This window comes from Panthera leo, chromosome A1, assembly GCF_018350215.1.
Source record: "Panthera leo isolate Ple1 chromosome A1, P.leo_Ple1_pat1.1, whole genome shotgun sequence".
Lineage (NCBI taxonomy): Eukaryota > Metazoa > Chordata > Mammalia > Carnivora > Felidae > Panthera > Panthera leo.
In genome coordinates, this window is record NC_056679.1 from 10057880 (window position 1) to 10083067 (window position 25188).

General features: G+C 45.2%; 1 protein-coding gene and 1 long non-coding RNA gene across 3 annotated transcripts in view; one reads left to right on the forward strand and one right to left on the reverse strand.

Annotated features, from left to right (window-relative positions):
• Window positions 1-20652, reverse strand: part of LOC122198820 — a 32704-nt gene extending 12052 nt beyond the window's left edge. For both annotated transcript variants that reach the window (XR_006193175.1, XR_006193173.1), the window contains exons 1-2: window positions 20435-20652; window positions 10646-10714 (exon numbers count right to left, since the gene is read on the reverse strand). This is a non-coding gene — a long non-coding RNA (uncharacterized LOC122198820). The remainder of the gene's footprint in view (window positions 1-10645; window positions 10715-20434) is intronic.
• Window positions 20653-20815: 163 nt separating this feature from the next.
• The window catches only part of LOC122228848 (WD repeat-containing protein 49-like), a gene marked incomplete at its 5' end in the record, with an annotated part of 45438 nt that continues 41065 nt past the window's right edge, over window positions 20816-25188 (forward strand). Inside the window, one exon of the mRNA XM_042954245.1 lies at window positions 20816-20859. Coding sequence (XP_042810179.1) covers window positions 20816-20859 — 44 coding nt within the window. The remainder of the gene's footprint in view (window positions 20860-25188) is intronic.

Sequence of the window (25188 nt, forward strand, 5' to 3'; positions counted from 1 at the left end):
AACAGAGGAAGGAAGGGGTCAAGGGTGCAGGCTGGAAAGGTGGGAAATTAGGGGAGCACCGAGTTAACCCCTTAGTCTACAGAAAGAGGCTTGGCCCTCCACTTTGCAGATCTTTATTATATGCAGTAAATAACAGCCCACATTTTGAGCCCTTAGGAAATCCCAAGTCCTGGACTAATCACTTTCGCACACGTCCTCCCATTTAACTCTCCGGAAAGACAGGAACTGGTAGGATCCCCATTTTTACAGGTAAGGGGCCGAGTGGTGAGCTGAGATGTAATGCCCCAACTACTGGCCTGTGCCAGCCTCCTGATGGTCAAGGACAGGCCAGGCCGGTTTGGAAGCAGGCAGAAGACATGCCCCCAAATGGTAGGATAGCAGAGGGAGGCCTCAGGTTCAGCTAGAGGGGTTGCTTGGTATGACAGGTGTTTTACTGATCAGGGGTCTCCGTTTTGTGGAATCCATGGAATATAAAATATGTTTTACAAAAGTGAAGTGAGGAGTGTAAGTTTACTCCAGCTGTGCTTGATCTTTGAACAGAAACCGTGAAATCCAGCTCTATGAACTCTCCAACAACCTGGAGCCTTACTGTCACATCGGCGGCCTGGAAGCTGTCCCTCTGAGACTGGACTACTGGTAAGAGCATCTCCAGAGCCAGGCGGGCCTCAAGGGGGCGCTCTCACCTGGTCAGCGGGGCCTTCCCTCCTCTCCCCTTGGGCAGTTATGTTCAGTTGTGTTCAATCAATATTGAATCAGTAAATGTCAGTATCAGTTTCAGTAAATGTCAGGGTTTCCATGAAGCCTGTGGTAACCACATCACACATCACAGTACTGCCCAGGAAGGAGGGACCTTCTTGCGTCTAATGAGGAAAGGGAAGTCTAGAGATGTGAAATGATTCTTAGAGGCATGCAATTATGAATTAATCTGTGTCTTCAATGTGACTGGATTAACTTTCCTGAAACTCGACTCGGACCATGTTAGTCTGCTGTTTAATGGTTGCCAATTCTCTCTCCAAAAATATCCACACCCTTAAGAGAGCATCCAAACCCCCCTCTGCCTTTCCGGCCTTCAGCCCCCCTGAAGCCTCAGGCCTCCCAACCACCAACATAGCTAAATAGAGACCTCTCAAGTTGGGTCAGGCATCGTCACCACCACGCTGCTCCCAATGCTTCCCTCTTCCCCAACCACCCATCCCGTCATGTTTCTTGAGCACCTACTGCACATACTCGTTGTTGGATGTAGGACATGTGCGTGAATGAGATGAGATTCCCAGTGTCGCAGAGTGGGTGGTTCCTACTGAAATCCTACCATTCTTCATGGTCCTAACTAACCTTCGTGGATTCCCCTGATTCTCCTCTGTACCCAAAAACCAATGTCCCCTGGAAGCTTCCCCATCCTTCGGATGTGGTGGTCCTGCATGTCGCTGGGGCACAGGTCCCAAGTAACTCTCAAGTGGCACCAGTGCCTTCGTCTGCTGTGTGCTCTCTGACCCCTGCCCAGTGACCGGCAGGCACATAGCAGGTTCCCAAGAAATGTTTGTTGAGTGACCAAGTCAGAAAACTCTTATTTAAGTGGATGAAAGGAGGCTCCAGTTTTATTTTGCCTTTCGCTTCCCCCTCTTTCTTTTTCTTCTTCTTATGAGATAGAAGCCTTTTAGATGCTCAACGATTTCAATAAAATATGTCTTTCATTCAGTTCTCTTCTACCAGTCATTTTGTATTTTTGAGAAATAGGGAGAAAACTTGATGGATTAAAAAAAATGTTTTTAATGTTTTATTTATTCTTGAGAGAGAGAGAGAGAGACAGAGCACAAGCAGGGGAGGGGCAGAGGGAGAGAGGGACACAGAATCTAAAGCAGGCTCCAGGCTCTGAGCTGTCAGCACAGAGCCTGACGCGGGGCTTGAACTCATGACCTGAGCTGAAGTCGGACGCTTTACCGACTGAGCCACCCAGGCACCCCTAAAATGTTGATGGATTTAGAAGAAGTGGTTGGAAAGCAAACTTGTGGCCAGGTGGGTTCTCATAGAACAAAGAAGGGAGAGAAAACCAGACCCGCCTGGCCTCCCTCTTGTGTAAGGCAGAGCCATCCCCCGGAAGGCCACGGAGCCCCAGCTGTTGGACTGCCCTTCTCCATCCTTATCAGAAGCCCCATTCCTGTGCCAAAGGTGGCCTCTGCCCATAGTTCATGATGAGGGCTTGGAGACTTTCCCTGCACTAAGGGGCCCAGATGACCGTGGCACCTCATTGAGTTGTGCAGTGATTCATTGCCTTTTACCGAAGACATCACACAGTTTCCTTGAAAATGAAAGCCTGAGTTGTCACTGCTTTCAAGGAAGGACACTTTGATGAGCAAAGAAAGATGACATCTTGAGGGAACTCATTCGTCCAGGCAAAGAGAGTGCAGCTTAGCAGGCTATGCTTGTCTCTTGCTCCCCTGGTCCCCTAACAAGACATCAACGCCCATCAGCCCAGCTCAGGAAGCTGGGCTTCTCCTGGGATGGATTGGGGACCCTGGAGAAGGCAGGACAGGGTGATGGATCCAGAAGTCAGCCCTCTTAGTTATCTCTGGGGACCTGGCCAAGTCATGTGTTCAGTCTTGAGGTCGGGTGGCTCATGTGCAAAACAGAGATGGTAGTTGTGCCTCCGGGCAGTGTGGTGAAGTCAGAAGGGCACACTGCAGATAAAGGCCTTAACACAGTGCCCAACAGAGCACCTACTCCCTTCTTCTCACCCGATGTGCTGTGAGCCATGAGAACAATGCTTGATGGCCCCCAGGGCTTCTGTCCCCTTAGAGCTCTTCAGACTCCTCTCATTACACTCTGCACTCTCTCTCAACTCTCAGGCTAGCCTCTCTGGCCTCATTCAGCTCCTCAGCCTTGCTCAATACTTTCCCCCTTCAGGGCCTTTGCACATGCTGTTCCCTTTGCCTGAAAGACCTCCACTCCCACCTTTCCCTTCAGATCTGAATTTAAATCTCATCTCCTCTGACCATCCTTTCCTAATGGCCTTACCAAACTATGTCCCCACTGACCTTGTTCATTTTCTTTATTGCACATATTATGGGCTATGAGTATAGATGGTGAATTCTTTGTCTACTGTCACTAGATTGGGAGAGCAGGACCACATCTGTCTTGTCCCCCCTGGAAGCCCATGCCTATTGCAGGGTATGATACACGATAGCTGTTCAGTATTTTTTTTAAAAAATTGAATAAGCAATCAAAACTTTAGTCTCTTAAATCACATGTCGCTAAGATTCATGTTAGGTTGTCTAAACTCTTTGTGCCTTAGTTTCCATGTCTATAAAATTGGTAAATAAAAGTAGTATCCACTTCATTGGGTTTTTGGGAAGATTTCATGAGACAGGACTTGTCAAGTACATGTCTGGCACACAGAAAGGGCTCTTTAAATTCTGGTTTCCATCATTATCATGATTAGATGAACTCTTGACAAGAGAGGGCTAAATGGAGAGCACCCTAAATTAATAAAGACTCTAGTCATGAGGACCTTGTTATGCCTCATCACTCCTGGGGCTTGGAAGTGTGTGTGTGTGTGTGTGTGCATGTGGGAAGGGGGTCCTTTGCTATGGGCTAGGGATTCATGAGCTGAACACATAGGACACCTAGCCTCAAGAGGAGTACAGTCCAGTGGATCTGAATATGTTAGTTGGCTTGGGCTGCCATAACAAAATATCAGAGTCAGCAGCTTTGACAACAGAAACTAACTTCCTCACAGTTCTGGATGGAAAATCCAAGATCAAGGTGTGAGCTCGTTCTGTTTCTTGTGAGGGCTCTCCTCCCGACTTGCAGATGGCTACCTTCTCACTGTGTCCTCACATGGCCTTCCCGTGGTGTAGATACATGGGAAAGAGAGAGATGTGTGGTTAAGGGCACTAATCCTATCATGAGAGTCCTACCTTCATGAGTTCATCTAACCCTAATTGCCTCCCGAAGGCCCCATCCCCAAATACCATCACATTGGGAATTAGGGCTTCACCGTATGAATTCTGGAAACACAAATATGCAGTTCACAACAGGGAAATTGACTGACATGGGTGTGCACTCTAATCATGGCATCTGTCTCCTGCTGAGAGGATGGAGTCAGTGGTATTGGCCACACACAAGTCGCATCAATGAATGGGGCTGTCTGTCGATGATGTCATCCTCTCACAGCCCCTCCTCTGTTGTAGGGCTGTCCCAGGGGACTAGGAGTGAGGTTCCAGATACTTCTCTGCTCCTGTGAGGTGAAGACTGGTTGGTTTTTTTTTCTTTCATTCTCCCTCTGGTGTTTAGCTTTCAGACACACCCAACAAAAAGCCAATTTGAAACAGCACTTATAACCCATTATAACCCCCACAGACCGGGCATGGGGGTGTGTTGGATGGAGATGACCCTATGTCACCCTAAAACCTCACTTAAGAGTTGCTGGCTTGATTCCTTACTGATTCCTTGCTAAGCAACCAGCACATAAACTTTGTATTTTATCTCCATTTCATCTCACCACCCCCTCACACCCAGACCTAATCACTTAGAGCAATATTAGAACCAACATGGTATTTATCATAATATCCTGGGAGAGTGGGGTTCTGGTAAGTACAATGAGAGCTAGTTACAGGGACTGAATGCTCCAGGGAGCATTAATCATGGTGTCTGAGTGCATTTGTGGGAGCACATTGTAAACTAATTGCCATGTATGGAGCTCACTCTATCATTACCTTTAATATACAATTTCGCATACAATACAACTTCTATTTTGTTGCTTTCACACCACTGTAGACACACTCTAAGGTATGCTTCAGCCTTAAAAAGTTTAGATATAAAAGTAAAGCAGAAAGCCAAGAGAAACATGTTTGATGAATGATAAATGTATGAGCCTAACAGGACCTTTGAATCATAAAAGACATTCAATGACTATTTTTTGACGAAGCAAATAAATACAGGAAAAAAATCAGTATTTTTTAATCCCAGCTTGATCTACTGCTAATTTGTCTGCTAACCTAGGGCAAGACATTGCCCTCCTTACACATAAAAGAAACCAACAACAGGGGCGCCTGGGTGGCTCAGTCAGTTGGGCGTCCGACTTCAGCTCAGGTCACGATCTCGCGGTCCGCGAGTTCGAGCCCCACGTCGGGCTCTGGGCTGATGGCTCAGAGCCTGGAGCTTGCTTCCGATTCTGTGTCTCCCTCTCTCTCTGCCCCTCCCCCGTTCATGCTGTGTCTCTCTCTGTCTCAAAAATAAATAAACGTTAAAAAAAAAAAAAAAAGAAACCAACAACAACAGAAGAAGAAGAGGGGGAAAAACCCACTTTACTAAGGGATGTAACATCAACTTACCTCAGGAGATTTCTTGGAAGAAAAACTTAAGTTTTTAGAGCCTTTTATTAGAACAACATGTCAGTAAAAGACCAAGTAGAGATTGACTTCACTTCCAAAATTAGAGACATTCCGCTCAGTATATGTAAAAAAAGATGTTTGTATTTTGAATACTACTCACAAAATGAGCCCTGAAATGTAGAATTAAAAAAACACTATTTTTTCATGTTTGCACCCCAGTGAGGGAGGTAGACAAGCCAACCAATCTGTCTTTACAACATGAGAGTTAAGTGCTGGACAGAGACCTGTGTGAGGTGTGAAGGCAGGGGTCCCACCTGTTTGACTGGAAGCCAACAGCAAAGTCTTTGCGGGGGAGTGACCTTTGAACTGGAGAACAAATAGGTCATGGTCGGCCCAGGGACAGAAAGGACATTCTAATCCCTGGCAACAGTATGAGTATAGGTGGGGAGAGGGAGGAGTGAGAGATATTGAAGTTTTTGCAGAAACCAATGTACTTTGGAATGAAAACATCTTTTAAGGAAAGAGGGAAAGAAAACATCAGGAAAGACGAGATTTGCCAATGGAGGGTCATCTCTGCCCTGCTAAGCACTTTGTCTTGCATCATCAATTCTGTGTGGATTTTATCTTAATAAATATTTCATAGCCTCCTTGTATTCAGTCTTAGAAAAGGAAATAGAACATTATATTGTATACTACAGCCAGCAATGTATTTTCATTTGTATAGGTCCAACATGGTCAAATAACGGCAATTTCTTCTAATTCAACTTGTTCTATAAAATACACATGAAGCAGGGTGCTTGGGTGGCTCAGTTGGCTGAGTGTCCAACTTAGGCCGAGGTCATGACCTCACGGTTCATGAGTTCCAGTTACATGTTGGGCTCACTGATGTCAGCTCACAGAGCCCACTTTGGATCCTCTGCCCCCTCTCTCTCTGCCCCTCCCCCAGCTCATGCTCTCTTTCTCAAAAATGATTAAGTATTTTTAAATAAATAAATAAATGAAATACACATGAAGCTCACAAAACAGAATTTTGGTAGATTATAGATTTGGCTGCAAGAAATATATTACCTCAAATATATTTCTGACTTTTTATTTAATGACAACATTGTTTGACTGATTAGAAATACTCTTTGGGGATAATTTGGGTGTCCTTTTTAGAAGGCTTGGATTATATATATATTCTATTCTATTCTATTCTATTCTATTCTATTCTATTCTATTCTATTTTATTGTTATAAGAACACTTAACATGAAATCTACCCTCTTAACAAATTTTTTAAGGTTATTATAGGTGCAATGTTATACAGCAAGATCTCTAGAGCTCTATTCATCTTGCTTAAGTGAAACGCTATAGCCATTGACTAGTAACTCCCCATTTCCCCCTCTCCCTAACTCCTGGCAACCACCATTCCTTTCTCTGATTCTGTGAATTTGACTACTTTAGATGCCTCATATAAGTGGGATCATGCAGTGTCTCTCTGTGCCTAGCTGATTTATCTTAGCATAAAGCTTTTCTTGCCTTTCATTTTGGTATCACATCCATGAAATCTTTGCTAAGATCAAGGGCATGAAGATTTTCTTCTATGTTTTCTTCTAGGAGATTTATAGTTTCAGGTCTTATGTAAGTCTTTAATCTATTTTGGGTGGATTTGTGTATGATGTAAAATAGGGGTTCAGTTTAATTCTTTTGCAGGTGGATATCCAGCTTTACCAACACCAATGAATGGATTACCTTTCCCTATTGTATAGTCTTGATACTCTGTTTTTGTTTGCTTGTTTCGAGAGAGAGAGAGAGAGAGAGAGAGCACAAGTGAGTGAGGAGCAGAGAGAGAGAGAGAATCCCATGAGGGGCAGAGAGAGGGAGATAGGGAAAGAGAGACAGAGAGAAACCGAGAGAGAGAGAGAGAGAGAGAGAGAGAGAGAGAGAGAGAGAAGTGAGGCTCACCTGAAGTGGTGCCCATGTTTGTTTTGTTTTGTTTCCCGAAGTAGGGCTCATGCTCATCCAAAGTGGGGCTTGAGATCATCTGATGCAGGACTTGAACTCATGGACTGTGAGATCATGACCTGAGCCAAAGTCAGATGCTTAACTGACTGAGCCACCCAGGGGCCCTTTTTTGAAGATCAGTTGACCATATATGTGTGGACTCATTTCTGGGCTCTCTATTCTGTTCCATTGGTCTTCATGCCGTCTGAAGACATCTCTCTTCATGCCAGTACCATACTGTTTTGATTATTACAGCTTTGTGATATAGTTTAAAATTAAGAAGAGTGATGTCTCCAGCTTTGTTCTTCTTTATTGAGATTTATTTGGTAATTTGTGATTCCATATGAAGTTTTAAATTGTTTTTTCTATTTCTGTAAAAGTGACATTGGGATTTTGATAGGGATTACATTGAATCTGTAAATGGCTTTGGGTGTTAAGCCTTCTAATCCATGCACACAGATATCTTTCCATTTGTTTGTGTCTTGTTCAGTTTCTTTCATCAATGCATTATAGTTTTCAGTATGTAAATCTTTCACCTCCTTATTTAATCTTATTCCTAAGTATTTTATTCTTTTTGGTGCTATTTTTAAATGAGATTGTTTTCCTAATTTCCTTTTCAGATAGTTCATTTTTAGTGTATAGACACACAGCTGATTTCTGCACATTGATTTTGTATCCTGCAACTTTACTGAATTTGCTTATTATTTCTGACTTTCTTCTTTAATGCAGTTTATAGGGCTTACTATATATAAGATCATAATGTCTGCAAACAGGAACAATTTTAATTCTTCTTCTCTGATTTGGATGTCTTTTCTTTCTTTCTTTCTTTCTTTCTTTCTTTCTTTCTTTCTTTCCTTCTTATTTTTATTGCCTAATTGCTCTGGGCAGGACTTCCAATATTGTGTTGAATAGAAGTGGCAAAAGCAGGCACCCTTGCCTTGTTGCTGATCTTAGAGGAAAACTATTGAGTTTTTCATTGTGAGTATGATGTGTTAGCATCGGGTTCTTCAAATATGACCTTTGTTACATTGAAGTACTTTCTATTTCTAGTTTGTTCAGAGTTCTTAACACGAAAGGATGTTGAATTTTGTCAAATGCCTCTTCTGCATGTATTGAGACAATCGTGTAATTTTTATCCTTTATTCTGTTAATGTGGCATATCACATTAATTGATTTCTGTATGTTAAACCATCACTCCATCCCAGGGATGAATCTCACTTGGTCATGGTGGATGATCCTTTCACTGTGCTGTTGGATTTGGTTTGCTAGTATTTTGTTGAGGATTTTTGTGTCTACATTCATCAGGGATAATACCCTGTAATTTTCCTTTTCTGGTAGTATCTGGCTGCCTGTGATATCAGTGTAATGCTGGCCCTGTAGAAAGAGTGGTAAATCTTCTTTCTTTCTTTCTTTCTTTCTTTTTTTTTTTTTTTGTTTGTTTGTTTGTTTGGTGTTTGGGGTTTGGTAGTATTCACCTTTGAACCTTTGAAGTTATCTGGTGCTGGACTTTTCTTTATGGGAGGTTTTTAATTACTGATTCAACCTCCATACTAGTTATAAGTCTGATGTTCTATTCATCCATGATTTTAGTCCTGGTAGGTTTTGTGTTTGTAGGAATTTGTTCATTTTTTTTTCTAGGTTATCCAGGTTTTTTGGCATGTATTTGTTCATCATAGTCTTTTATGATCCTTTTCATTTCTAGTGTATCGATTGTCATGTCCCTTCTTTCATTTCTAATGTTATTTATTTGAGTGTTTTCTCTTTTTTCTTGGTTAATCTAGCTAAAGGCTTGTAAATTTTGTTAATATTTTTGAAACACTAGCTCTTGGTGTTGTTTTGTTTGGTTTATTTCTATTCTAATATATCTCATTTCCTTCCTTCTGCTAACTTTGCACTTTGTTTGTCCTTCTTTTTTTAGCTGCTTAAAGTATCAGGTTAAGTTGGCGATTTGAGATCTTTCTTTTTTTAATGTATATATTTGTCAGTATGAACGTCCCTTTTAGGACTGCTTTTACTGCATTCTATAAGTTTTGGTATGTTGTATTTTCATTTTCATTTGTCTTGAGGTACTTTCTAATTTTATTTTCTAATTTTTTTTTTGTTTTTTTACCAAATGGTTTTTCAAGAATGTGTTGCTTATTTTCCAAATATTTGCATATTTCACAATTTTCCTTCTGCTATTGATTTCTACTTTCATTCTACTGTGTTCAGAAAAAAAATATTTTGTATGATTTCAATCTTTGTAAGTTGTTAAGACTTGTTCTGTGACATAACATGTGATCTATCCTGGAGAAAGATCTGTGTGTGCTTAAGAAGATGTATTTTGCTGCTCTTGTGTTAGATGTTCTGTATATGTCTGTTGGGCCCATTTAGTCTGCAGTGTAATTCAAGTCCTATGTGTCTTTATTGATCTTCTGTTTGAATATTCTATTCATTATTGAAAGGAAAGTATTGACTTTTTTACTATAATTGTATTTTTATCTATTTCTCCCTTCAATTCTGTCAATATTTGTTTTATACATTTAGGTGCTTTAATGTTGGGGACCTATAAACTTATTATTGCAAATATCTTCCTAGTGGATTGACCCTTTTATCATTATATAATATCTTTCTTTGTCTCTTGTGACAGTTTTTGACCTACTGGATACTTTTTTAATACAAGTATGGCCATCCCTGCTCTCGTTTGTTGGCCATTTGCACAGAATATCTTTTTCTATTCCTTCATTTAAGCCCATGTGTGTCCTTAAATCTACAGTGAGTTTCTAGTAAACAGCGTATAACGGGTATCATTTTTATTTATTTATTTATTTTTTTTACGGGTATCATTTTTTTATTCATTGATGGGGGAGTTTAATCCACTAAAATTTAAAGTAATTATTGATAGGAGGGATTTACTATTGCCATTTTATTGTTTTGTTAGTCTTGCCTGTCTTTTCTTCTCTTGCTGTCTTCCTTTGTGTTTTGTTGCTTTTTTGGTATCGATATCCCTTGATTCTTTTCTATTTTTATTTTGTGTAACTTCAATAGGTAATTTTTATGTGTGGTTACCATGGGGCTTACATAAAATATCTTATAATGATAACAGTTACCTTTTAGCAGATAACAAGTCAAGTTCAATTACACACAAAAACTCTACACTTTAACATAGTCACACAAACACACGTTATGTTATTGTTGTCACAATTTATTTTTATTCATGTTGTTTAACTTAATGCAGTTTAGTTATAGTTATTTAGAATACTTTTGTCCTTTACTTTTACGATAGAATGAAAAGTGATGTACTCACCACTATTATAGTAACTCAGCATTCTGCATTTGTCTACATATTTACCTTTATCAACAAATTTCCATTTCCGGGATCTGGATGTACATTCACTTCTCCAGATTTTAGCCATTGTTCCTTAAAAAACAAACAAAAAAATTTTAATGTTTATTTATTTATTTACTTATTTTTGAAAGAGAAAGAGACAGAGAGTGAGCAGGGGAGGGGCAGAGAGAGAGGGACACACAGATCCAGAGCAGGCTCCAGGCTTTGAGCTGTCGGCACAGAACTCCAACTCATGAACCATGAGGTCATGATGGAGCCAAAGTCAGACACTTAACCAACTGAGCCACCCAGTCGCTCCAGCCATTAATTCTTTAAATGAACTTTCTTCCTTTGTCTCTCTTCTCTTTCTGGAACGCCTATAATTTGTATATTGGCCCACTGGATGGTATCTCATAAGTCCCTTAAGTTTTCTTCATTCTTTTTTATTTTTGCTCCTCTGACTGAATTATTTCCAATGACCTGTCTTTGAGTTTCCTGATCTTTTCTTCGGCTTGAGCTAGTCTGTTTTTGAACACCACTAGCAAATTGTTCAGGTCAGTTTGGTTCTCTTCAGCTCCATGATTTCTCCTAGGTATTTAAAAAAATATATCTTCTGTCTCTTTTTTGAGATTCTCACATTGGTCTCTTGACCTTGATGAGCATCTTTATGACAGTTATTTTGAATTCCCTATCAGGTAAATCCTATAATTCCACTTTATTAGGGTTGGTTTCCAGACATGTATCTTGTTCCTTTGTTTGGAACATATTTGACTGATTCTTTATTTTCCTTGGATTTTGGGGTTGGTGTCTGCTCATTAGACAAAGCAGGCATCTTTTCCAGCCTTTACAGACTGCCTTCACAGGAGAAGATCATTAATCAGCTTAGCCAGGGATTCTGAGTTTTTCATTCTGTAGAGGGAAGCTGAGAGTTGAAAAGTTGGGATGCTGGACACACAAACCAACCCTTTCCTCCCCTGGATGAAGCTGGGAACAAGGGGGACCAGCTCTTCCTGGTCATATGGTGTTGAGCCACAGGCAGAGATTTCTTGTGAGATGTTTTAAGCCTCCTTACCGGCTTCAGTGAGCCTGCTTTCATACTCATCCAGGATGCCAGAGGCTTTCAGTTAGTTTCTGGATTTCTCACAAGGGAAATCTGTCTGTGGATTGTTGCTGAACTAGTGTGTCTGTTGGGGGGAAGGAGGGCCCAGGGTTTTGTATGCCACCATTTTGTTGACATCGCTTCAGTGCATATTTATTTTACTATTTATTTATTTATTTATTTAATTTTGTTTATTTTTGAGAGAGAGAGAGAAAGAGAGAGAGACAGAGTGCAAGTGGGGGAGAGGAAGAGAGAGAGGGAGACACAGAATCTGAAGCAGCCCCCAGGCTCTGAGCTGTCAGCACAGAGCCGGACACGGGGCTTGAACTCACGAACCGAGCGATCACGACCTGAGCCGAAGTCGGACACTTAACCGACTGAACCACCCAGGGGCCTCACAATGCATATTGTAAATACATGTTGAAGGAGACTCACTCTGGTAGAGAAGCGAGGGATGGATTAGACTGGGTTCAGAGAGACTGATAGAGTATTGCAGAAATTCAGGTGCCTCGAGTTCATTGTCTGTAAAATGGGTTTCTTCTGAGGATTCAATGAATGAATAAATATAAAGCCCTTGAACTAGTGACTAGCATATAATAAGTACTCAATAAGTAGTTGGAATTATTATTATCATCCATGTGACAAATGGCAAAGGTAACCAACAGATGAGATGGAGAAGAAAACGACTCGAGTTTTGCAGAAGGCCACGTAAACTGGGCTTGTTACTGGTTGGAGGTGCGGGCCCGAGGGCCCCTGAGCAGAGGCCACTCCAAGTCTGGGTAGCTGATGGAGCCTTTCGCCACCACTCGGGGACTAACACAGGCATTTGGTTTTGCTCAGTTTGGGGGAGATAATCATTAAGGTCCCTTCCATTCTTTCCTCCTCACCCCCTCTCCAACATCACATCTGTCGCCATAAAGGACAAGAACCAGGATAAAGGAGAGGCACGGAGGAAAGGATCTCAAAAGCGCCACCTGCTTGACCTCTGAGCCCACTTGGGAATCTCAGATCCGCTGCCTTTGCCCGTCGGGTTTTCCTCTAAGTCCTTTCCCGAAGGACTGAAGACCTCAGCTCCAAAGAGCAAACATTTGTTAAGCCTGTCGTATGCAGCGGTCCTTACAGAAGTCAAATGATGAGTAAGGGATGAAGATTAAAGGAATGGAAGGAGAGAGAGGTGAGTACAGCTGAAGAAAAACACGACGCCACACCAGCAGAGCTCACTCTCAATTCATGACTCTGAAGCTCAAGTGGTCCCTTGAGATCCCAGGCAGGCATCTACAAGCCCCAGGCACACTCATTCCAACCTTGTTCCAAGCCTATAATTTCATTCTTTCTCCTTCCTCCTCAAATCCCCATCAATCCCTCCCTTATCCTCACCTTCGCTCGTGACCTGTTTCTTACCTTACAGTGAAAATTTAAGCAGTAGTGTCTGTAGGCCAGACGCTATTCTGGGTTCAGGGAACCCATCAGTGTACAAAATAAGTAAGATTTTCTGCCCTTAAAAGATGTTTCCATTCGAGTGGCGGTGGGGGTGGGGGGTGGGGGGGGACGATTGACAATAAAAAATAAATACTGTAAATAAGCAAGTGATACAGTATTGTTAGAAGGTGGTAAGTGCTATGGACAAAGAAAAGGTAACGCCCAGGATATATGTGTGTGTATCGATGGGAACGGAGGGGGCCGTCAGTTGCAGCCTCAGGTAAGGTGGTCAGAAGCGGCTTCAATGAGAAGGGGACCTTCGAACTGAGACCCAGAGGAAGCGAGGGAGTGAGCCAAGGAAGCCAGGGGGATACCTGCGAGACAGCAGCCCAGACCATGGAAGAGTGAAGCAAAGGTCTGGAGTGAGACGTGCCCCCTCGCTCTGCATGTTCAAGGACTCACAGCATCCTGTCCCTGGTCCTCTGCTACGTGCCCATGAGACCATCGCCTGCCAGGCTTCCCGTGACTATTTCTCACTGGTCTCCATGCAGTGACCTCCTAAGAGGCAAATCTTTTCCCTCTTTGGAGTCTTCACTGTATCCAACTCTGTGATGTATGCCATTTCCCCTCCCTTGGCTTCTGCTATAGTGCTCTGTCTCTGGCTCGCCTACCCTCACTGCTCCTCCCTCTCCTTCTTCCTCCTCACCACCGCCCCCCGCCCATGCTGAGAGCCCCTCAAGGGCTACCCTCGGCCTTCTCCTTATACCACATTCCCTCATTAAGTATTGTCTTTTCTTCAGTGGGTTCGGCCATGATTTAAAATCTACTTCTCGACACCTGCTCTCTAAATGCTACATTCATTTCCTTGGGGATAAGCTATGGGCCTTTCGAACTTGAAGCGTCAAAATTACAACTGCGCTGCCTTCAAATTCTGCAGTGTTTTCCTGTCTTGATTTCAGCCTTCGTCATTCAAATTGAGAACCTCGGAGCTCCCTGTGGTTGCTTTTTCTCTTCCTCACCTTCCACTTCCAGTCGCGGACCGGTTCTTGTCCCTTCTCTCCTCTCATTTCCGCAGTCACTGCCCCGAGTGAGTCCTCACAGTTTCTCAAATGTTCTACTTAATTGGCCCACTGCCTGCAGTCTCTCCCCTTTGCACGTTGGCCCACAAGCTCTGGGCGGATTTGATTGGGCTCTGCTCTGCTCGGTCTTGAACAAATCTCAATGGTCAAGGCCTTTTTGGGACACGGACACTTGCCATGTGATCTGAACTCGCTCCAGCTTCCTCGAGGTATGAACGTGATGAACATCACTGTCGCTTTCTGGTTTTCATCCAAGATGGCTCTCGCAAGACATGGTTCATCCCATAACAGCAGTCTCCACGATGCTCCGGGTGAAACTTCTCACAGAAGTGACAGAATCCCAGCCACCCTTCAACGCCTTAACACACTCCGTTTGCTTCAGGTCAAGCACGTGCTAAATAAAAATGACCTGCCTGCTCCCCTTAGCTGGGTTATGAAGTGGGAGCACTGCGGATCTAATCACTCCATTTCTGGAAGGCTGATGTCTAGAGAAGAAACCAACATCATAACTAGAGACATACTCTGCCACCTAAAGGACGGCACTGCTTGGCCCCTTGTGGACAGCTGTCATCGGTTCCAGTCTCCCGGAACACCTTTCATAACTGGGAGTTGATGATTCTCACCATTTTAAGGCGGAAAACTGGATTTGCGTCTAGGCTTTATGTATTCCAGACAGAAAAATGTATGGAGTTGGTAAGATCATTAGGATTTAGAATACCAAGACTTGTCAGACATGGACTCACTTATCATACATAATACTTGGCAATTTAGGAAGTTCAAAGAAACAAAACCTGGAGCCAATCCAAACGCTGCGGGGTACTTCTAATTTCCTGGCTCCCCTGTTCTTTCCAGGGGCATATGCTGAGTTTCCCCAGCTCTGGGGCCCCGTCCTAAGCACTGTCTGAAAACTGCAGGTTATTAGATGTGACAAAAACGCTCTCGTGAATCTTTCAGCTGAAGCCAGTTGGCTACCGCTCTTCTCTGCTACCCCTAACTCCCAAAGGAGAGGTTTCTTTTACGGAGACTAAAATACACCCACCGATTAGCCAGAGAAATTTCTGAAGCAGGAAGGAAATTATCAGTCTTAAATTGGACCTCTCTGCATCTTAAAAAGAAACCAAAGATAGCCTCTTTGAAAAACTCAATCCTTCTAGATTGTTATCACCCGTGGCTGCTGCTGTTACTGCCACAATGAAATGCTTCAGATGCCTTGAATTCCAGGAAATCTGGTCTCTTGCCAGAGCTGCGGAGTGAGATGATTAATTTCTGGGCTCTGATACTCAGGATGGATGTGTTTCTGGGATTTTTTTTTTTTTTTTGGCAGAAATACCGCTGGAGTCTAGCTCTCTTAGAGAAGTCAGCGATTTGATTCCTCGAGGCAGGCCCCGGGGCTCCTTCCAGAGTGAGCCACAGCAGACCAGAGATCTCCAGGCCAACTCTTTCCATTTTTTTTTTTTTTTTTCCAACGGTCTTATTGTTGTAAGAACAATAGGCCAATATTCAGGGGCAAAGATTTGTGAAGGAGAAGCCAGGGACGCACCCACAGTATGTTTATTTTAATGTACTTGGGATAACTAGCAAGTGCGAATCTCAGTCCGTAACTTTGGGTGTGTGCCTCAGGGCCTTTGCATTCTCCATTATCTCCTCCAGGGGCATCCTTCCCTCCTGAAATCTGTGTGGCTCAGTCCAGTGTCACCCACTAGGAGAGGCCTCTCTGAATCACCCTACGTGCAAATGCACTCTCCTCATCACCCCACCCCCAGACCCAGAATCCCTTATTGCCCTTACCCTGCTTTATTTGTCTTCATGGCAATTATCATTACCTGCCATAGGCTGTATTTATTTATTATCTGTCTCCTTATCAGAATACGAGCATCTTAATGGCAAGAACTTTATCTATTATATCTCACTGGCCTAGAACAGTGCTGAGAATGTGGCGTATATTTAATATATATTTATATTTGAAGAATGAAGGAATGAGTGAGTTCAGGGGAGTACCTAGACTATCACAGACACTGTGTTTGACATCATCATGCATTCAACTGGAAGACAAATCCCAGAGTGGGCGAGGTGGCCTCTGAGTTTGGCTGAGGCTCAGAAAGCAGAGAGGACACACGTCATGGGAAACCTGGGACTGAGAAAAGAAGTCCTGTGGCCTCCAGGACAGGCTGTGGTATTGGCCGAGGCTGGTCACGGCATGGGGCTTGGAAGCCAAGCAGCCAAAGGTGAACGAGGGCCACCGAGGAATCAGGGTGGTGTGCAGGCCAGACCTAGTGCACCCGGCTAGTGCCGGACTGTCCTCCCGTCCATACTCGTGACGATGAGCGGACCACAGAGAACTTTATAAAGGATGCTTTCTAAGTAAGTACTTCCAAAGACATATGCCAGGCACTGTTCGGGTGCTGGGGATAGGGGAGTGAAAGAGACAGGTGAAAGCTATGTTCTCAAGGAACTTCCATTCTAGCGGAAGAAGTAGCAATATGCAAAATCAGTGGGTAGTATGTTAGCGAATAAGGACTGAAGAGATGAAGTGTAGCACAGAAGGGGCTGGAAGGGCAGAGCTCACCAGGTGCCAGTGGAGGAAGGACCTGAAGGGAGAACAGCCATGAGCCGCGAAGTTTCCAGGCCAGGCCGGCGGCTGTGTGGTGGGACATGCCTGGAAGTATATGAAGGCATTAACCACAAAGATCGGTGTGGCTCCTTATGGGCCCAACGCAGTTCGGGGCAATTAGGGCACGTTAGTGAAGAAAACAGGCCAGAACCCTCGCCCTGGCAGAGCCTGGCTTTGAGACAATAAACAGCCAATATCTGATTACGTAGGACGCGCCCAAGTGGTAAGTGCTGTGAAGAAAAAAAGATCAGATAAGGACATCAGAAATTCAGGGTGGTCACGTGCCTGCACGTTGGGCGGAGTCGGGATCATCAGCCTGAAGAGATGGGGGTAAAGCCCTGACGCTGATAAGCGTTTGCCGCAGGCACACAAGCAGGTGGCCGGGCCTGAGTCTGGGGCACTCAAACCTGGGGTGACCACTGTCAAGTGCAGCTGCTGGAAAGATGAGGACCCCGAATTTCCACCGGAGGTCACTGCACTTTTGTGTGAGGTGGGATGAAAGCCTGATGGGAATGCCTTCACATGGGAACTGGAAGAGAAACTGAGGCACCAGTATGAACCCCTGTCTCAAGTAACTCTTCTGTAAAGGGAAGGAAAAAACTGGGGTGATAGTTGGAGGCGCCAGGGGATCAGGACAATTTTTTTTTTTAATAATTTCCCCCAATGAGAGAAATAAGAACATGTCCGTGTGCTGATGGGAATGATCCAGAACATGGATAAAGAAGGAGAGAAAAGAGGGGAAATGCTGAGTGACAGCCTTGGGTGGGCAAGAAAGGATGGGGTCCAGGGCACACGTGAGGGGCTGACTTCAGGGAGGAGCTGGAATTCATCAGCGGGACCCAAGAGAAGGCCGAGGGGGTGGGTCGGGGTGCAGGTGAACGTGTGCGTATGTGATGGGATCCGGTAGAGGCCTCTTGTAGGGGGTTCCATTTTCTCAGTGACTTAGAAAGCAAGATCGTGATCTGAGAATGGGAATTGGGAGGAGGTGTCAGAGATTTTCAGACAAAGGAGGAAGTAGGGAAATGGTCCTGGAGAGTGGGAGATGAAGGATGGCTGCCAGGAAGCTCTGAGAACTTATTTGTGGTTTGTGGTCATGAAGCTGAAGCCAGCCCACGCAGCACAGTTGTGTGGTTTGTCTCCAGCCACATTTTCATGCACGGGGTGGGTGGAAAGTCAAACTGAATCAGGGGTGTGCTTGTGCCAAAAAAGAACAATAGAAGAGAAAGTTGAGGGCACCCACGTGAGGAAGCGGTTGTGGCTGACCATGGAATCTAAGCCACACATGACAGAAAACGAGGCACAAAAGGGTCAGTGGACAGTGGACGGTGAAAATGTGTGGGGATCAACGCACCGGAAGTCCTGGAGTTAGCCTGTGTGAACAGGCTGAAAAGACTGGACATCAGATAAGGACATCAGACATTCAGGGTGGTCACGTGCCTGCACGTTGGGCGGAGTCGTGATGTTTGATGTTGTGATTCCGGAGGGTCGCAGTTGTTACGAATGCCTAAATCAAGGAAGGGTATGACCGTGCCAGTGAGTGGCCGCAGCACGGTAGAAGACAGAACCGTTGTAAGGAAATGAGAAATCAGTAGACTGGATGGATGAGTTATGATTGATATTATCTCACAAGAATTATGGAAAGAGCAGTGTTGGGGAGGATGACGATATGGAAGGAGGCTAAATTCTACCCTTTAAATCTTCTGTGAGGTAGAGAGAAATTTTCTTTTGGTCCAAACAGGTCTTTTTGAGAGCCTAGCAGAGAGCCTCAGATCTTCGTCTTCTTGAGGGATATGTATGACCTTCTTCCTTTCTTTTTTTTATAATTTACTTAACTCGCCAACTGTTTCTAGTATTTTCAGTGTTGTATGTGGGCTGATTGCTAGGAAAAGGTACGTCAAGTCTCTGCAGGTGAATATGGCTGCATAACAGGAATCCCTTGGCCAAGGAGAACTTGACTCCTTACTATCTTTGTCACTTCTTCTCTGAGTTGAAAATTGGTACATAATTGAATATTTGCAGAAATAACCTTAACAAGAAATGTTAAGATAGAGAGAGAACCTTTCTAAAAACGTGAAAGAAAGCCCAAATAAATGGGAAGTGACTATGTTCCTGGATGGGAAAATTCAATATTGTGAAGATGTCACCTCTCTCCGAATTAAATGTCAAATTCAATGGAATGCCAATCAAAATCTCTATGAGATTGTTTTGGAGCTCAAGAGGTTGATTCTGAATTTCATCTGGAAGAGTAAACATGGGAAAATGGCCAAGAAATGTTGAAAAAGGACGATGGGGAGGGACTTGAGCCATCTGATATTAAAGGATGCTATTAAGTTACAGTAAATGAAAGAGATAAGATACTGTTGTAAAGAGACAAATAGATTGATAATAGACCTATGTTTATACGGAAAGTAGTATTTGATAAACCAAGCATTTCAAATTAGTGGGAGAACAATGTAACAAATAACTCTTGGCTATATATTTAGGGGAAAAAACTTAAGTCTTCGTATCACGGTATACATAAAAATAAATGCCAGATAAAGATCTAAATATTTTTGAAGTGGGTAGTAGAGGAAAATATAAGTGAACATCTTAATAATAATTGGGGTGAAAAAAGTCTTTTGCAAAAGCAGGACTCAAGAGATAGCAGTCGAGAAAAGATGAAAAAAACGGATTTGACTTCAAAGCTCGAAGACCATTTCTTTTACTAAAAACTTCCAGGAGAGACAAAAATGCCCTCATTGGTGTTGTGTATTAATAACCACATTATCTAAAAGAGGATTTGGGAACGCTTCTAGCAATGAATATAGAATAGAAGATAATACACATGTGTATATGTGAATGGGGTGAAGACAAAAAACACATATAGAAAGATAAAGTCAGTGAAGAAAATATCCACCACAATATCCCCGAATAATACATTTCTTTTTAAACTTCCCAGAAGCCAGAAAAAAGAGGGAAACAACATCCATTGGCAGCTTCATAGTATCTGTCAGATAACAATGAAGGTGTTTACGAGACGCGCAGATTTCTGGTACTGACGCAGAGAGAAAGGTCTCTAGTAGGTCCCTTCCTGCCTTTGGAAATACGAGAACAGTAAATAAACCCGATATAAACTGATGAACTGTTCGCCAGATTTAACGTGACCACATCATGTCAAACAAGCCTTGCAGTGGGGACGTCGATGTTTCCCAGATACGGGTGGGCGCCCACCTCTTGCAGCCACACGGCCACGTCACTGGTTTGGATAAGAAATCCAACCGCACCACGCATTTTGTGATGTTTGCCGACAAAACTGAAGATTCCAGGGGTCACGGGGAAAGGTCCCGCCCTCCGTCCTCACCACCTCCTCCTGCTCGGCCTCTTCATCCCTCCTCCCTGCCGCACGCCCGCTCCTCCTGCCATAAGCCCCCTGTGCTCAAGCCGTCCTCCACCGGGCAGTCATTTCCCTCTGCTGGTCCTGGCACCTGCCAGCGCTCGCCCAAATCCTTGGAGCCAGCCATCTACCCAAAGCGGGACTTGTCACATTCCCCCGTAAGAATCTGGCCTCTCTTTACGCACTTGGACTGGGGAGCCAGTCGTCCCCCCACGCTCCCTCCAGCTCTCACCTGACAGGAGGGATCCCTCCCATCCGAGAGGTCCCTGCCACTCCTTCCAGGCTGGCCGACATGGTTTAGAGTCGGCATCACCGAGGAGCACCTCCTCACAGTCCTCGCTCAGCTCCGCCACCGGCTTTATAAATAAGTCTCTCATTTTAATTATGAAGCTGCATGGTGGAAGCAGGCGATTACATGAAGAGAATCTGAAACCACTTCTGATCTAGGCAAAGTCGCCAAGTGCCTATTTCCAAGAAGGTTCTACAAATAGAACACGGGCATGACATAAAGGACATTTGTCAGATTCTACCCTCCCCACCCCACCCCCCCCCCATCCCCGAGCTTGTTGTTCTTGGTGTCTGAAGATGTTTTCTCTTTACGTTCTCTGCTTCAGTTACGAGGACTCTGACAAGTCGATTCTCTACGGCGACGATCAGGTAGGTGTGGAGGGTGGAAGGAGGGCAGGAGACACTTAGAGGCCAGAAAACCGTCTGCCTTTCTCTCGGGGAGAAGCGAGGGGTGGGGGAAAGGAGGGTGGGAGCATCTCTGTCTGGAAGCTGAGACAAAATGCAGAGGAAAACAGACGAGGAGACCCAGCCGTAGGTCGAATACATAAAAGCCTAAGAGGTGACATACACGAAGTGCTCACTTACATGCCCGGGGTTGTCCTCAGGGCTTTCCACCGGATCCGATCAGCTCATGCTACGGTTGCCGTTTGTGAGAATGTTTCACGCATACCTGCTCCCGGGAGGTGACAGACTGGGATTCGAACCCACTCGGTGTGAACCAAGTCTGTGCGTTTAACCCCTATGCTTTACTGCCTCTCGTGTAAAACGGAAGGGATGCTCCAGGTAATGGGGTGAAGGAACGGCCCTGGAATGGAGCAGTCTCTCCGAAAGCATTGCTGTCGGAGCGCAGGGGGACAGGGGCACATCGGGTTTGCCTCCCGTTGGGCACCGGGGGCTCTTGCTAATCGGGGGCGGGAGGGAGGATGCCCTTCTGTGTGTTTTGTTTGACAGTCAAAGATAAGGTTTAAAGGCAGATTCCCGTGGGAGAGGAGGCAGAGTGCTGTAAACACAGCTAGGTCGAAGGGTCCCGTATCCCAGGATCTTTCTGAAGAAGTGTTAGCAAGGGCCAGGGGACCAACACCAGGGCTTTAGGTCCTGAACCGAAACCGAGCAAGCCGGAGAGAGGAAGAAGGCAGATGGGACCATCGCGGACACCAAAATCCCAGAGCTCCCAATTTCTCATTGTGCCCAGGAGTTGCCTTACTCTTTCCCCTAACGCCTTTTCATGCTGTTTTTTTCAAAAACGAGGAGCGGGTGAGAGAGCAGACGGGCCCTGGTGCGGAGACCTCCAGCCCACAGGCCCCCACGTGGCGGGAGCGGGGAGTGATCTGCGCGCCGCTCAACTGTAGGGGGCGCCATTCACACAGACTAGGAGGTGAATGGTGTCCCTGGGTTTATGCTGCACGGCCTCTCCCGGGCCTGACATTCCTCAAAGGGACGCGGACACCGGGACGGAGTGCAAGAGGGAAGCACCCCACCCCCACCCCCACCCCCGGCCGCGGGGTCAGTCGTGCCCCTGTGGTCCCGAGCCCCAGGCGCCTGGGAAATCGGGCTCCGTGGCTCTGCCTGTCTCCTTGCTGCAGTCCTGGGTGCGGTCCAGCCCGGCGCCTGTGGCGACGGTCCAGCAGAAGCCAGGAAGGCGAAGCCGGGGCCGATCCGGGCGACACTGCCTGTTCATTAGAATGCAGGTTCATTGGCAAAAATGCAAATGATTCATTTCACTTCATCCTTCTGACAGACTGTGCTGGTAGCAATAGCTGGCTGCTTCCCTACACCTGTCACTGCCGCGGCGCTGCTCACTTTGTGTAAAAGGCCTGCCACACTTCAGGTGTATATATAGCAACCAACCCGCGGCGCAGCCGGCCTGCGGGAAACCCGATCATTCACTGCCCCCTAGTGGACTAGATGCGAATGAGCCAATTCGCTGCGGTCCTTTGAGCTTCTCTGCAAATCAGAGTTGCATTTTATGGCAGGAAGAGTTTGCCGGAGTCTGTTGATTTCGTCGCTGTTGCTGCTGGTGGCTCAGGGTCTTAATTAACAGCACTCTAATAAGATAAAATGTCAGTGGTGGAGGACTCTTCGTGGAGCTATATTTGAATGTTAAAAAGCCACGACGTTTTCAAAAAATGTTTGAGTCTTCGTTTGATGTTTATTTAAAAAAAAAAATCAAATTTTCTTTAAGCTAAAAAAAAAAAAAGGCTTACAGTGAATGTAGCATTAAAGAGTTCGTGCTGTCATCCAGCAAAGCCATCAGTTGTACCTGAGAGAGAAGGGCGGTTATTATAAAGCAGAAGCACGGGCCTGACTTTTCACCCAACCGTCCTCTGGAGGTCACCTATTGAGGACCTAGCGTTGAGGACCCAGTCACACTCAGCATAAGGGAAGCCACATTTGCAATCTGCTGACAAAGGCAAGGGGAGCTTGGTTGGCTAACGTCATATTACCAAGTCTCTCTTGATTGTCCTTGGACTTCTTTCGATTGCTGCATCTGGCCCAGGCTTATGGCTTAAGGATCATTTGATAACATTCATCAGTGTTATTTGCATGCAGCAAATTAAGAAACCTGCTTCTTAAAATTAATAATCTACTTTTATACCCTTTCTGAGCTGTTTCCTCATTGCAAGGACTTGAACAGCCTTGTAATTATCTCTGAGTTCAGTGACTTCATTGCTCTGAACTTTTGGCATACCTACTACTGGAATATTCGAGATACTAGAATAACTCCCTTTCCATAGCCCGGACTCTGGCCATAAAGACCTCCATGGGTATAGTCTAGGCCAACCATGCCCAAGTGCATCCTTGTGTATGGATTAGCTTCTCACTTACGCATCTAGAGCGATGTGGTTGGAGAATGGAAAAAAAAAAATTGTCCCACAAAGCATTTGCTGTACTTTGTGGTACAGATGAGGAAACCGGGCTCAAACGGTTACAAAAGAAGTAGCATGTGGGTGAGACGGGCAGAGGGATAACGCTAGACCCTCCTGTAGGACAGCCTTGTTCACTTGACTCATTTATTTCAGGCTGACTGTAGGGTCACCACAGCCCTGATGATCGGAAACTTCCAAGAGAGAAAAATGTTGGTGAGAAAGCTTTGGTGGATGGGCACAGGGCAGGAGTCAAATTTTTCCACCCCGTGTAGCTCAGAAACAGCAGGAAGTGAAGCGTTTCGGAGTGCTTCCTCGGCAAACTGTAGTTTTCCTCAGAATGTCACAGAAAGCGCTGCTGGTGATTCACCAGGTTAAACGTTTCCTCCTGAGTCAGAAGTAAGAGGAAGCTGCTGTCGAGGGTGGAGGCCCAGCGGCTTGGGGCGGAGGGGAGGCGGGGTGGGGAGGCTTGTTGACTAACTGGTCAGAACATTCTAGCCAGGAAACTCGAATAGCTTGCTAAAGAACACAGGGAAATGAAACCCTCACTGTGGAAACTTCCGATGCAATAATAAAAATTAAATAGGCTTGCGGTATAACTTACCAGAGAGAAATAGGTTCATGGAGCTGCCTTCCTGTAGGTCCCCATTACAGCCCAATGAAGTTCCATGCTTGCCTATTAAAGTTGGGCAAACTGCCCATCAAGTGGCCCCATTTTACCTGACCTGCTTTACATCAGTCGGTCAACGCATGTCATAGACCCGGAGGCCCCAGGACTGAGTGGTCATCTGGTCTACCCCTTGGCCTCCCCAGCCAATATCCCTGATATCGTCTCTAAAGAAATGCTTGAGTCAGGATTGAATTAAGTGTCAGAGGCAGAGAGAAAGGGAAGCAGAGTGGGGTCATGGGGCCAAGCTAAGAATATTCTTCCGGCGGCCTTGGGAATTTTACAACCGAACCAGAAGAATCCAGACGAACCACGTGTGAAAGGATTTTCAAGTGCCCATAAAGGAAACGCACACAGAACGCGACCAATATTTCTGCTTCCTAGGCTTTGTCGCTTCGTCCTATTAGGGTCACCTGGCTGCGTGTCCCCGGTAGGCAGGCGGGCGAGGTGAGGTTCCGAGCGGGCCATCCTTCAGCCGAGAAGCTGGCTTTTCCTGAGGCTTCGGCACGCCGGGCTGCCCCGTCCTCCCCAGCTGGTCTCCGGCCAAGCTGCCTCCCCAGCCAGGCCGAGCGGGGTTTCTGTGGGGGTTCTGAGCTGCCGGGGCTGCGGCTGCGGACGGCTGGTGCAGGGGCGATAACCTGGCCTTTCCTGCTTCAGTCTAGACAGATGCATGATTGAATAAAGGATTCATCCAAGCCCTGTGTCACATTGGCCATCTGGAAAGTAGCCAACCACTCATTTAGCAAATTGCTCTGTTTAAATGCAGCTGCTGTGTCTCAGCGTTTATGCTACCAAGACAGATCGCGTGATTCCTCTGCCTTCATTTATCTAAGCCGTTCCTCTCAATCTGCCAGGAACTTAAAAAGGCTGTTAATGCATGACAAGGCACTTGACCCACATGATTTCCAAACTGAGAAGGAGCATCCGTCTTGTGCTGGGTCGTCCTTTCCTCAAAAGCAAGGGCACCTTGTCTATGCTCCCTCTCTTAATGAAAGCTGCCTTTATTAAGAATCCCATTAAGCTCCGCAGCGCCCAGCTCTCCAACACTGTAAATATTACCCTTTAGAAACGGGTCCAGAGGCCCTGCGCGGGCAGCTGGCCGGGTGGTGGGTGCTCTAGGCGACAGTCGGGGGCTGACCTCAGACCTCAGATCTCTGGACTGAGGGT